At 44.6% G+C, this 11,363-nt stretch overlaps 1 protein-coding gene across 1 annotated transcript in view; it reads left to right on the top strand.

Annotated features, from left to right (window-relative positions):
- SLC35B1 (solute carrier family 35, member B1) overlaps positions 1-1,268 on the top strand; it is a gene marked incomplete at its 5' end in the record, with an annotated part of 3,335 nt that extends 2,067 nt beyond the window's left edge. The window contains 3 exons of the mRNA XM_009876171.1: positions 61-167; positions 448-601; positions 952-1,268. Coding sequence (XP_009874473.1) covers positions 61-167; positions 448-601; positions 952-1,004 — 314 coding nt within the window. The remainder of the gene's footprint in view (positions 1-60; positions 168-447; positions 602-951) is intronic.
- Between the last annotated feature and the right edge of the window lie 10,095 nt (positions 1,269-11,363).

Raw genomic sequence — 11,363 nt, 5'->3', positions numbered from 1 at the left:
GGCTGCTGGGGCTGCCGCCGGGCTCGTGCTTCTTGCTTTTCATCTCGATCTTTCCCCCAGGGATCCTGTTCACTGGCGAGCTCTGGGAGTTCTTGAGTTTCACGGAACGCTACCCCAGCATCATCTACAACATCCTCCTGTTCGGCCTGACGAGCGCGCTGGGGCAGGTAAGTGCAGCTTCCTCGTCGTGCCGCCCTCACGGCGCGGAGCTTGCCCGGGTGGGAGATGGTGGAGCGAGGTGGCTTCACATTCTGGAGCTTGTTCTCTGTCCAGGCTACGTCCAGAGCAAAAACTGCTTTCAAGTTCATATGCAGATAACAAGGATTTGAAATAAGATTTTTTTGGCTCTGGCTTGATGGCTTTTCATCTGAAAACACAATCTGTGTCATGCTTTTTCAAGTCAGAGTGACAAGAGGTGTCTGTCTCCTGTTTGGTTTTTTTTTACAGAGTTTTATTTTCATGACCGTGGTGTACTTCGGACCTCTGACTTGTTCCATCATCACCACAACCCGCAAGTTCTTCACCATTTTAGCGTCCGTCATTCTGTTTGCCAACCCCATCAGTTCCACGCAGTGGGTGGGGACAGTCCTGGTGTTCCTGGGTAAGTCGGGGAAGCGAGCGCCTCAGGCCTTTCCCCTCGTAACTTTTGCAGGGCAGAGCGAAAAGATGCTGGTCAAAACCCAATAAATCTCATTTCGTTACACCACTCTCGACGGACGAGCGTGTTGTAGCCTTACCAGCGCAGAAAAGGGGAACGTGGCTTCTGGCAGATCTCTCGGGTGGTTTGTGGGTTTGGTTTTTTGCCCCCACACCCCGTTCGTCGCTGCCTCTCAGTGACCGTAAGGAGCTGGGTGCTGTTGAGCTGCTTCTGCACAAAGTTCCTTGTGTTGTGTTTGTTTGGAGAAGGTGCAGAAGCTTTCTGTGCCCACGGATGATGTGATCTCTTTGCAGGCCTTGGACTGGATGCCAAATTTGGAAAGGGAGTAAAGAAGACATCGCATTGAGGAAATGGTTGATCTCTGCAGTCGGAATGGACTTTTAATTTATTGTCTTGTACCTCAGAAATCTGTTAATGAAACTGGACTCAGGATAGGTAATCATGAAGAGGAGTGTTTGGATTTTCTTTTTGGTTTAGTTTTTTAATTTTGAATTGTCTTAACAGTGTAATACTTTAGTTTCAACTGTAATTAAGCTTTTTTTTTTTTTTTTCTGTAATCAAAGCTGCATTACTAGATCCTAGCAGCAGGATGAAATTCTTGCCTTAACAGGAAAAAAAAAACTTCATATCTTTATTAAAGAAAAAGTGACAATGGCCACTTTTCCAGAACTTTAATTTCGGTATTGTTGGCGGATCTCGGGGAGGAGCAGCACACTTCTCTCCAAGGCAAGGGCCAGTCTCAGAATTATGCGAGTTCTTTGGTGTGGCCTGGAAAAACTCCCTGGATTAAATGAAGACAACACCCTCTTCTGACTGACTCTGAGTTGGTGGAGCAGCCAGTGGGACGTTCTTCCGTTAAGGTAACGTGTCTAAACTTCGAGATGTATAATATATCCTTCACCCCAACAGGAGCCACTCTTGGCTTATGTAAAAGTTTACAGGAAACCTGTTTAACCAGTGGGGCCCAAATTAATTGTTTCCATCCCCGCTGCTGCTGAAGCCGTGCCAAGGTTGCGTGACAGCGGCTTCTAGATGTTGAAAGGGCCCTCGTTAATTAAGCCCCATCACGGGGAGCTGAGGAACACCCGCTCCGGAGCACCGGCGAGCTCCCCAGAGTTGTGCGGGGAGGAGTTATTACCATAATGATGCCTTCAGAGTCAGAGAGCAAAATTCTCCAAAGAGCAAACTTTACACATGAAAGCATGTTTCTACCAGCTGTCGCTCGGGCTCCATCTGTTCGGTGGCTTTGGCCTTTCGCCCCTCCAGATGGGATCTTGATCTCTTTCCTGAGCGGCTGCTCTAAGTCTCTCTCTCTCTCTCTCCACTGCTTCCCCCACCCCTCCGGTGTTCCTTACAACTTTTTTGGCCTCAGATTTGGGTTTCATTTAATCTGTCTCGCTATTCTACAAACGTGTTTCTTGGAAAATTAAACATGAGGCTATTCTTGGTCATCTTCCCCAGTTTGCTAACTACATTGTCCTAGAGATCAAATGGTAAGTAGTGAACAAGTATGTTCTTAGTAGCAGAGAATCCTGAAGTAAAACCTTCTGTGGTTTAACTCCACAAATGCTGCCCGATGAACGCCGGCTGCTGGCCTCTGCTGCTCCGTGGAGATTCTGCCTTCCCTGAGGACAGTTACGCTTCCCAGTATCTCTAGGGCAGTGAATACCATTTTCCATTTATACAAAGGGAGCAGGGAAATTGCTTGACTTGTTCGTGAATGCTGTGGCAGAGATAAGAATTAATTATCTTTTGTGTGTCTTAATCACAAAGCTCTCTTTTCTCTGTGTTGATAGGACTTGAGCTCCTCTATCTCTCGGCACTGTGTTAAATTTAACAAATTCTCAAACTTAGCAACCAAAAGCAGCAAAAAAGACGCTACGTGAGCTCTCGGTTCTGTTAGCTTTGCAGAATTGTTTCCCCTTCTATTAAATTAATAATCTAATGGAGGAATAGACCAGCTCCCACATCACTGTGCACACACAAACAGCTGAAAAACGCGTTATAAATCACTGCCTCATCCATCCGCTTCCTCGCGATCACCTTGGAATTTCTATTCAAACATATTGTTGTTAAGAATCTTTGAGTCATTGCTCTTACTGCTCTGTACTAGAGCGTGGGCTGCAGATCGAGGGGAAATCACTCTGTTTTGATTCCACAGAAGCAGAATTGCTTATTAACAATAATTCTGTAGTGACTAAAGCTCCTGATCAGAAATGGAGGGAGCGAGATCGCAGCAGCCTTCCTCCACTGTGCCTTCAGTCTGTTACCGGTGATCTCCTTTTTATTTACAGCATCTCAAGCCAAATTGCTCTGTCTGTGTACAGGGAGCTCTCCTCCCCGTTTTGCCCCAGTCTAGGGGCGTGTAGCGAAACTGTGTTTAAAAAAAAAACCCCACACCACACTCCCCCCAAAAAAACCTAAGCCAACCAGAAAACACAGACTTGGTTAATTCTTTTCTTAACCACTGAAAAGAAGCCCCCGTAGTTTCCAGGGCCCCTTGCTCGAAGCCACAGCTCAGTCCCCTTGCCCTAGATGCCCAGCAGGAAGAGGGAAGCTGGGAGCTTCCTTGAGTTTCTTTTCTAAGCCAAGATCTGTCTAAAACAGTATCGTGTATTCAGAGCACAGATTTAAAGATCGGTCTGCCAAGAAGAAAGGAAAGAAAGGAGATTTTCTCTCTCCTGATTGCTGCAGGCTCCCTTGACCCACTTTAGCTCTAAAGCCTGTTCCTGGTATTGCTCCAGCTTGGTTCTTGCCACCCCTCTGACTCTTGGTCAATAAGAATTTCTTAAAACAGGCAGGTCGGGTATCTACCTTGAGTCTGAGTCCTCTGGACTCCCTTGGACAGCCCACTGTCTGCTCTCCAGACCTCACGTACTGCGAGATCCCAGAGGAGGCTACAAAAGCAATTCAAGAAGCTATTTTCAAATCAGCGGCGGCTTTTCTTCTTGGACGGTTTTAAGAGCAGTGCCGCAAAACGAGTCCCCAGCCTGGAGCTGCCAGGATTGCTGCAGGGCTGCTCCCCAGTGCCAGACTGGTTACCACATTGCGAGAAGCCTGCCTGCTGGTTTCTGGTGGATGTTCCCGCTTGAGTCCAGCTGGCTCTTTATTTAAAGACAGGTAAACTCCAAAGGAACTCGGTTAGGATCCAATAAAGTTTTCATCCTCCATGTTCTTTTTCTTCGTAGAAATGGTGGCTCCTCCTCAAGGCACCTTTTGCAGAGGGATACATTGTGTTGAGTCATTTTTTGCCTTTTTTTATATATATATTTATAAATGGTGTAAGTGTCTTCAGAGGCAATGCTTGAATTTCTGGTGAAGTGTCGGGAGCTTTCTGTCTTCCAGTGGGAGCTCAGTAGTGTTCAAAGCATTGCCAGAACTTGCCCTGGTATCTCTCGGTACCGTGTAGGGTATGGCTGTGCAGAGGAATCTGTAACTGCTGCTGGCAAGTTGTATTTTGCTTATTCAGAGAAGGAAGCGTTCTGCGGTAGCACGTGTGCCTGCCTGGAAGCAGTTTCAAGGAATTAAAGCGCAGTGCCCAGGTTCTCTACAAAGAGTCTGGGCTTCGCCCGTTCTGCTCTGACTTGGTTTTGTCTTTGCTTTTTTAAGACATTCTCTAGTTTATTAGAAGGGTACAAATCTAGCTAAAAAAGAGACTGCCTTGTTCTTTCTACTCCTGAGCCCTTGGCCTGTCTCTCCTCAGCTGTAAGCAAGCGGTAGTGTTGTGATAGTGCCGTATTTTTCAAAACGGGAAGTTTCTGTAAAGTGTAAAACAACATCACCCGTTGCAGCCCAGGTGGGAGGTGGTTTGGACACTCACAGTGTCACGTTCTGAGTTTGGGCTGACTTGCCAAGGAGGTACCAAAGGGAACGCTTGTGGTTTGCTCCTTCCTTCGCAGATGTGACTGGTCTTTCTCTGGATAGAAGAGGAAGGGAAATCAGTTGAGTAGGGGATTAGTTTATCGAGTGCCTTAGACAAAGCCCTGCAAATGCAAAACATGAAGGTCAGACTGAGATGTTACGAAGAGATTCCATCTTCTCTTCCACTTTTTGTTGGCTCCAGAGCCCCAACCCTGAGTCTGTGGCTCAGCCAGTTACCAGCAGGGGGAACTGTTATTTCAATCATTTTCCAGAACTACAAGGAGAAAAATAACCGAAAAAATCAGTTCGTCTTTAGTTAGCGATTTACCTGTCCTTGTGTTTACATATAGTAAAACAATGTGGAAATCAAGGTCTTCCTCCATTTGGATTCTGCTTAATTCTGTTTGACCACCAGCAGAGAGTACACTGAAGCAAAGTCTTTAGAAGCTTTAAAGCCATCCCCATCTCTTCCGCAGCGTGGCTTCGTTACCAATGGCACCGAGTAGAAATAAGTCTGGGCCCACCTGCCTGTCCTCTTGGCCTCAGGTAGCACAAGCAGCTGGCTTCCCACACAGCAGCAGCCGCTGGCATCGCAGGCGATGTTTTCGAAAACAGTTCTGCCAGAACTCTCCTAGGAGCCGTGTCAGTTCTTGGGGGTTCCAGGGAGATGAGAAGAATCTCACATGGACTGAGAATAAACAGCAGATTACACCGCTGCAGTCTTTGTGCCTGTTGTCCCTCCAGGAGGAAGCTGCTGATGTATCAGCTAAGAAAGGTGAAGTTTTATTTCATAGCTAACTGAGACATGGCATCCGCAGGGGTGGAAACTTAGCAGCTGCGCTCCTTTTCCTTTCATCCGCCTTGTTTTTATGAGCTCCTTCTGCAGCTTCATCAGCAGATGCTTAAAAAAAACCCAAATGTTTAGAGAGCACGTAGAATAAGGTAGATGATAACACTGAGAATGAGTATAATTGTGTAACACACATAATTTTCCAGTGACAGGATAGTAAAGGCTCAAGTTCAAATCCATCTTGAAAATGCCACTTGAACAAAACAACCTGAACAGTCATTCTTCAAGAAGAACGAGGATTTACATGACGTGCCACTCCGCTAAGGGTGGGAGGTGGCAGAATGCAGGGATCTTTGAGGCCTGGCTGGGAAACACTGCGGAATTGGAAGTTATCGAGGGATGGGGTAGGAACATCAGACAACACAAACTTTGTCTCCTTAGGAAATCAGGTTACAGGAAATGGGGTCACGCAAGCACACAGATCTCTACCGTAGGACCAAAATATTGTGTGGACAACCTTACTTCTGGCTGCTCTTTGTGTTTCTGAATGCTTGTTTCTGAGATCGCTGTTCTAGAAAACAATTTTCTATGCCGTAGCTGAATGCATCTTCAAATGCAATGAAACATCTGAATACTCATTACTGCTATTTTGGTTGCAGTAACTTAATTGCAGAACAGTGATTGCAGGACATTGTTAATGAGAAGGCAAAACCCAAGAACTGATTAGCTCCGCATTAAGCTCTTCAGCTCTGTCGGAATCCGATAGAGTAGCAATATTTATGTCACAACACTTGCTAGGATTTGTGCAATAAAGTGCATGTTGATAGCTAATATGAATCTTTATCATTGTGTCAAAAGCATAAATTTAGAAAACCCTCTTCTCTTGCACCAGCATTAAAAAATAGAAGACTAAACTGTCATGTAGGTACGAATCCTGATGCTGGGCAGTTGAAAAATTCTTCCTTTGTGGATACCCTAAAAATCCTGCCTTTTCCTCAACTGTTGTTATTCCTTGCAAGATCCAGACTGCAAATGCAGTTTTGTGTTCTCCCTTTGCGGCATCGCTTCTCTTTATTGTTCCCTACTTTTTTCTTATTCGATTTACTTCCTCCCTTTTTTTCTTTTCTTTGTTTTTCCAGCTGTTTGAGCCCTTTATGTTCATTCACATTTTCATGCTCCGTTATACTGAGTGAATCTTACCCTCGATTTTCCAGTCTTTTGTCCAATTATCTCTCTGTACCTGTAGAAGGGGAAAACAGCAGTGATAAAAACCTTCAGACTGTTGCAGTCCATTCCCACTTCTCCACAAAGGAGGATGGCTGTGGTAACATTGAAGATTAATTCTTGTTTGTGGGAGAAAGCTGGTTTGAATAAATCGAAGGACTTTTGACAATGTTCTGAGCTCCTCTACTCTGCAGGTGCTAGGAGAGTTAACAGCATCTTGGAGTAAGGAAAATAATTTCACAGACCATTAGGGCTGGTGGGAAGCAGCAGGATCAGGTTTTAATGAATACAGGATCAAAAGCATCTTAAAGCAAACCAGCACCGAAAACAAGCGTTAAGCTCATCAGGGAAGACAGGAGATGCTTCTAACGAGAAACAAAGCACCAACTCAAAGACATGAGGGAGTCACTTTCTCACAATAGTGCATTTTAATTTCCTCATCTAAAAAATTAGCTTTGATACTTTTCCAATACACGTAAAAATAGCAGTAGGAACAGATTCCCTGCAATTAAAATCTCCCCATCCGAGTTTTTCCAAAGGAGGTCGAGATTTTTTGAACCATGTTTGTTTTCTCACAGATAAAAGTAGCTTTTAATCACAGCAACAATGACTAAGTTAAGTTGTCTTACAGTATGTTCAAGTCAGGAAAGCAAATTCAGGCTAGAAATACACAGAGCATTAAAGCCAGACCTGTGAACAGACTGGATGGGAGAAAGGAGCCTGTCCCACCGCTACCAGCAGGTGCTTTGTCCCAGCAGCGTTTTGTACTGAAGGGAACGTGGTCGGTTCGTGGTGGCTGTGCAAGAGCAAACTTCTCCTGTCACGCTCCAAGGGACAGAGGTGCTACGGCAGCCAAATGCAACGCAGGGAGGTGCTGACTGCTTGAGTGCTGAGGCAGTGATGGTTCCGAGCACGTGCATATCCAGAAACTGGCAACATTTAAGTGAAATTTCACATAAGAAAGGGCAGTACCTCAAAAACGTAAGTACCTGTAACTTATACATCTGTTGAAAAAGAATTGTTTTCAGCCATATTTAGGACTCTGGATGCCTAAACCCCACCTAGTTCCTGTACTCTCTAGACTTCCGCTTTGAAACCAGAAACAACTGGTTTCCCAATTTTGTCTTTTTATATACACATATGAATAAGCTGCTTAACTTACCTACACTTATAAAAGTCTTAAAGGATGGATCATATCCAACTTACCCTCCTACTCCATGCAACACTAAAGATTTAATTTACAGTGGAGGAAATGCAGGGATACTGGACTCTAGCTCAGTACTTGCTATTCTGTTGCAAATTAAATTTTGAGGAAAAGGGATGCAGAAGAAATAGCTCACCGGTTTCCTTTCCCTGGAGGATGCTCAGACTTACACGGTTCAAAGGAGCCAGTATCTCAGAAGCTTTTCCTTTCATCACAAACCGTATCAGCACTTACTGTCCTCTAGTGTGTGCTGCCAGTGCCAAAGCTTCGACGCCTCTGACAAGACAAATCATACTGTGGGCTTTGTGCGGGGCTGGGTGAGAGCGTGACATTTTCAAGAGGATGAAGATACCCTGGTGGAAAGATAACCTATTACATAATAGATTTTTAATTGGCTATGACAGAAATATTACTATTCCACAATGAAATCATAAAAGCCTGTAATATCAAGATTCTTCTTAGGAAATTTAAACCACACAGCTAGTAACAGTATCCTCAAACCAAGCAGCCATTCTGTTTGAGAATACACCACAATCCTTCCGCATTACACGTGGCAAATGCTCTCACTGGTGTAAGGAGAGGTGAAGCAAGCACCTTGCAATGTTTGTGTGACTCGTGCCTATATAAAAGCCTCATTAAATCTCCCCAGTGATTGGAGATGGGTTTTGCTTAGAATCGTTTTGTTTGGTTTTGTAACAAAGATAACAAATACAGGAAATAATTAAATAACTATGTTTTCATATTCTCCCAATCATTAGGAGCCTCTATGAGATTTTAATTAGTGCTGCATTTTCAATAACTCTGTATCCGTACGTGTTGCAGATTCTTTCCTGGATAACTGGGAGATAATTATGAGAATCCCGTTTTTCAGTCTCTCACTAAAGGGATGGCTGATATGTTTAATCATGATGTAGAAATGCTGGCAGCTTTCTCCCGAGTTCAGCTTCTCTCTAATTACATTTTTAGATTTTTTAGTAAATTGAAAGGGAAAACGTAGGAACAAAATAATTAAAACCAAAGAGGAAGTGAATATTAAAGAGCAGGAGCTATTTAAAATTCTTGCACACAACTCTTTCATGGACATCAGTTTAATCAGCTTCACATAAAAATCAAACTTACATACACCCAAAAGTAACACCCTCAGACCTCTGTGTGACAGCATTTACTGGTGCTTTTCACGCAGGAAAAAAACAACCTGTCATGCATTGTTCAGATGATACTGAGAATTATACCTGAAGCGAAGGCATCTGAGAATTTGGTACTCTCATGCGCACAGTAGTGTCAAAACACACACACATCAGCCTATCCCCATGCAAGTTTTCAAGGTTCAAGCAGTGCCAGCACCTAGGGATTGCCCATTCATTTTATTACAGAATTATATTAAAGACAAAGGGGGGTAGGGTTTGTGAAGAGTGACAGTATTTCACTTCTGTCTGCCACCGAGGGGGGCAGAATTGACCCTAAATAACTTTTACATATGCAGGAAAGGTGAAATTCAATCTTCATTTTCACAGATATCCAATTTAATTTTTTCACTTCCCAGGAACAAGAGAATTTTGATCAGGAGAACGTCATAAACTGCAGAAGAGGTTGACTGCTAAGTGACAGGTGGCCAGTGTTGAATTAAAGGAGATATTTCTTTTTGCTCTATCTAGAAACCCCTTGTATCAAGAGTCTGCAGCCCAAGTGCTCTAGTATGGGAGGGGAGGGGGTATCTCTTTGTTTTCTCTGAAACTGGTGCTGTAATTTCCTTTTGTACTTGAAGAGAATAAATACGTCGGTAAAAATCCAGTTTATATTGAGAATATAAAACCCAGCGTAAGGGAAAGGGTATGAAAAGAAGTTTCTAGGAGAGCTGTGTGGCCAGACTGGGAACGCTAATACCAATTCCGTACTTCCCAAGAGGCATTTTTATGGCATTTCTTCCTTACGATGCAGCATTACCTGCTGTTTTGTCACCACGGGCAGCAGTTTGTGAACCGAAGGAATGAAGCAGGGTCCAAGAATCGGTCATGACTTGGACGAGGTACTTGCCAGGAAAACCCAGGACACCGCAGAAAATGTTAACAATAAACCAGGCAATATTCTCGGAGACAGGAGCGGATGAATGTGGCAGCCTAGTGTACGAGACCAATTGTGCTGGGAGAAGCAGCATTTTTCATCTGAGAGAATGAATAATGAGATAAAAAGTCTTTGCGTCTTCCATCTAAATAAGTGTAGCTGTGATAATGTATTCTGTAACCTGGCTAATTTCGTTATTGGGGTGCTTTGCATCTAATTGTATTAATGCACTATAACGTGAGCTGAAGCTGGCAGGAAAGGCTAACCCTGGATAAGCTTCTCTACAAACATCTAACTAATTAAAGGCTGCTAGCAATGACAATCTTGCTTCCTCTGGTTGCAAGCCATTACAAATTAGAAGACCCATACAAAGACAGGAGCTTAGGATCACAGGATAATTTGGGTGGGAAAGGACTTAGGACGTCATCTGGTCCAACCTGCTCAAAGCAGGGTCACCTATGAGATCTGACAAAGTTGCTCAGGGCTTTATTTAATGAAGCTTTGAATACCTCCAACAGAGAGTGCATAGTTTCTGGGCAACTTGTCCAAATGTCCATCTGCAGCCACGATGAAAAAAAATCCTTGGATCCAGTCTAAATCTCTCATTTTTACTTTTGTTTCTCATCTTCCTGTCATGTACCTCTATGAAGTGCCTGGCTCCCATTTGCATGATAACCTCCTTGTAGGTACTGAAAGGTCTATATGGTCTTCCTTATGCTTTTGATCAAGACTCCTGAACGATGGGCATAAAGCAGGGTTTCTTTATAACTCTCTTTTTCCACAGGTTAAAATAATCATAGATCATAGAATGGCCTAGGCTGGAAGGGACCTCAGAGATCATTTAATCCAACCTCCCTGTCATGGGCAGGGACACCTCTCAACTAGATCAGGCAACACGTGGGGACTGAACGGGGATAAGTGCCATGCTTTGAGAAAATTCACCTATATAATCATCAGTTCTCACTGTGCACAGTGCGGGGAGCCATTCCTTGCAAGAGCTGGCGACTCACATGCTGAAGTAGCCTACAGAATCACAGAATTATTGAGGCTGGAAAAAGCTCTGAGATGATCAAGCCCAGCCCATGACCCAACACCCCCACAGGGGCCAGACCAGGGCCCTCAGTGCCACATCCAGCCTCTCCTTAAACCCCGCCAGGGACGGGGGCTCCCCGCTGCCCTGGGCAGAGCATCCCAGGGCCTGAGCACCCTCTCCGTGAGGAAGGGCTGCCTGAGACCCAACCTGAACCTCCCCTGACGCAGTTTCAGGCCGGGCCCTCTCATCCTGTCACTGGTTGCCTGGGAGAAGAGCCCGACCCCACCTGACTCCTTCAGGGAGTTGTAGAAAGTAAGAAGGTCCTCCCTGAGCCTCCTCTCCTCCAGGCACGACCTTTTCTGAAGTGAGAGAAGGGCAAAGGATCACTTGGGGTTGTTTTGCTACATCACAGTAAGCCCAGTCCTCAAAGGAAGGGTGAGGAAAGGTAAAACTACGCCACCACGGCAAGAGAAAATAGCTGCCCTAATGCTTCCTCTGCAGGTGACAGGGTTTAAAACAAAGCCTTACAGCC

The sequence above is a fragment of the Apaloderma vittatum genome, unplaced genomic scaffold (genome assembly GCF_000703405.1).
Source record: "Apaloderma vittatum isolate BGI_N311 unplaced genomic scaffold, ASM70340v1 scaffold37189, whole genome shotgun sequence".
Lineage (NCBI taxonomy): Eukaryota > Metazoa > Chordata > Aves > Trogoniformes > Trogonidae > Apaloderma > Apaloderma vittatum.
This window is presented reverse-complemented; position numbering and strand designations above follow the sequence as displayed.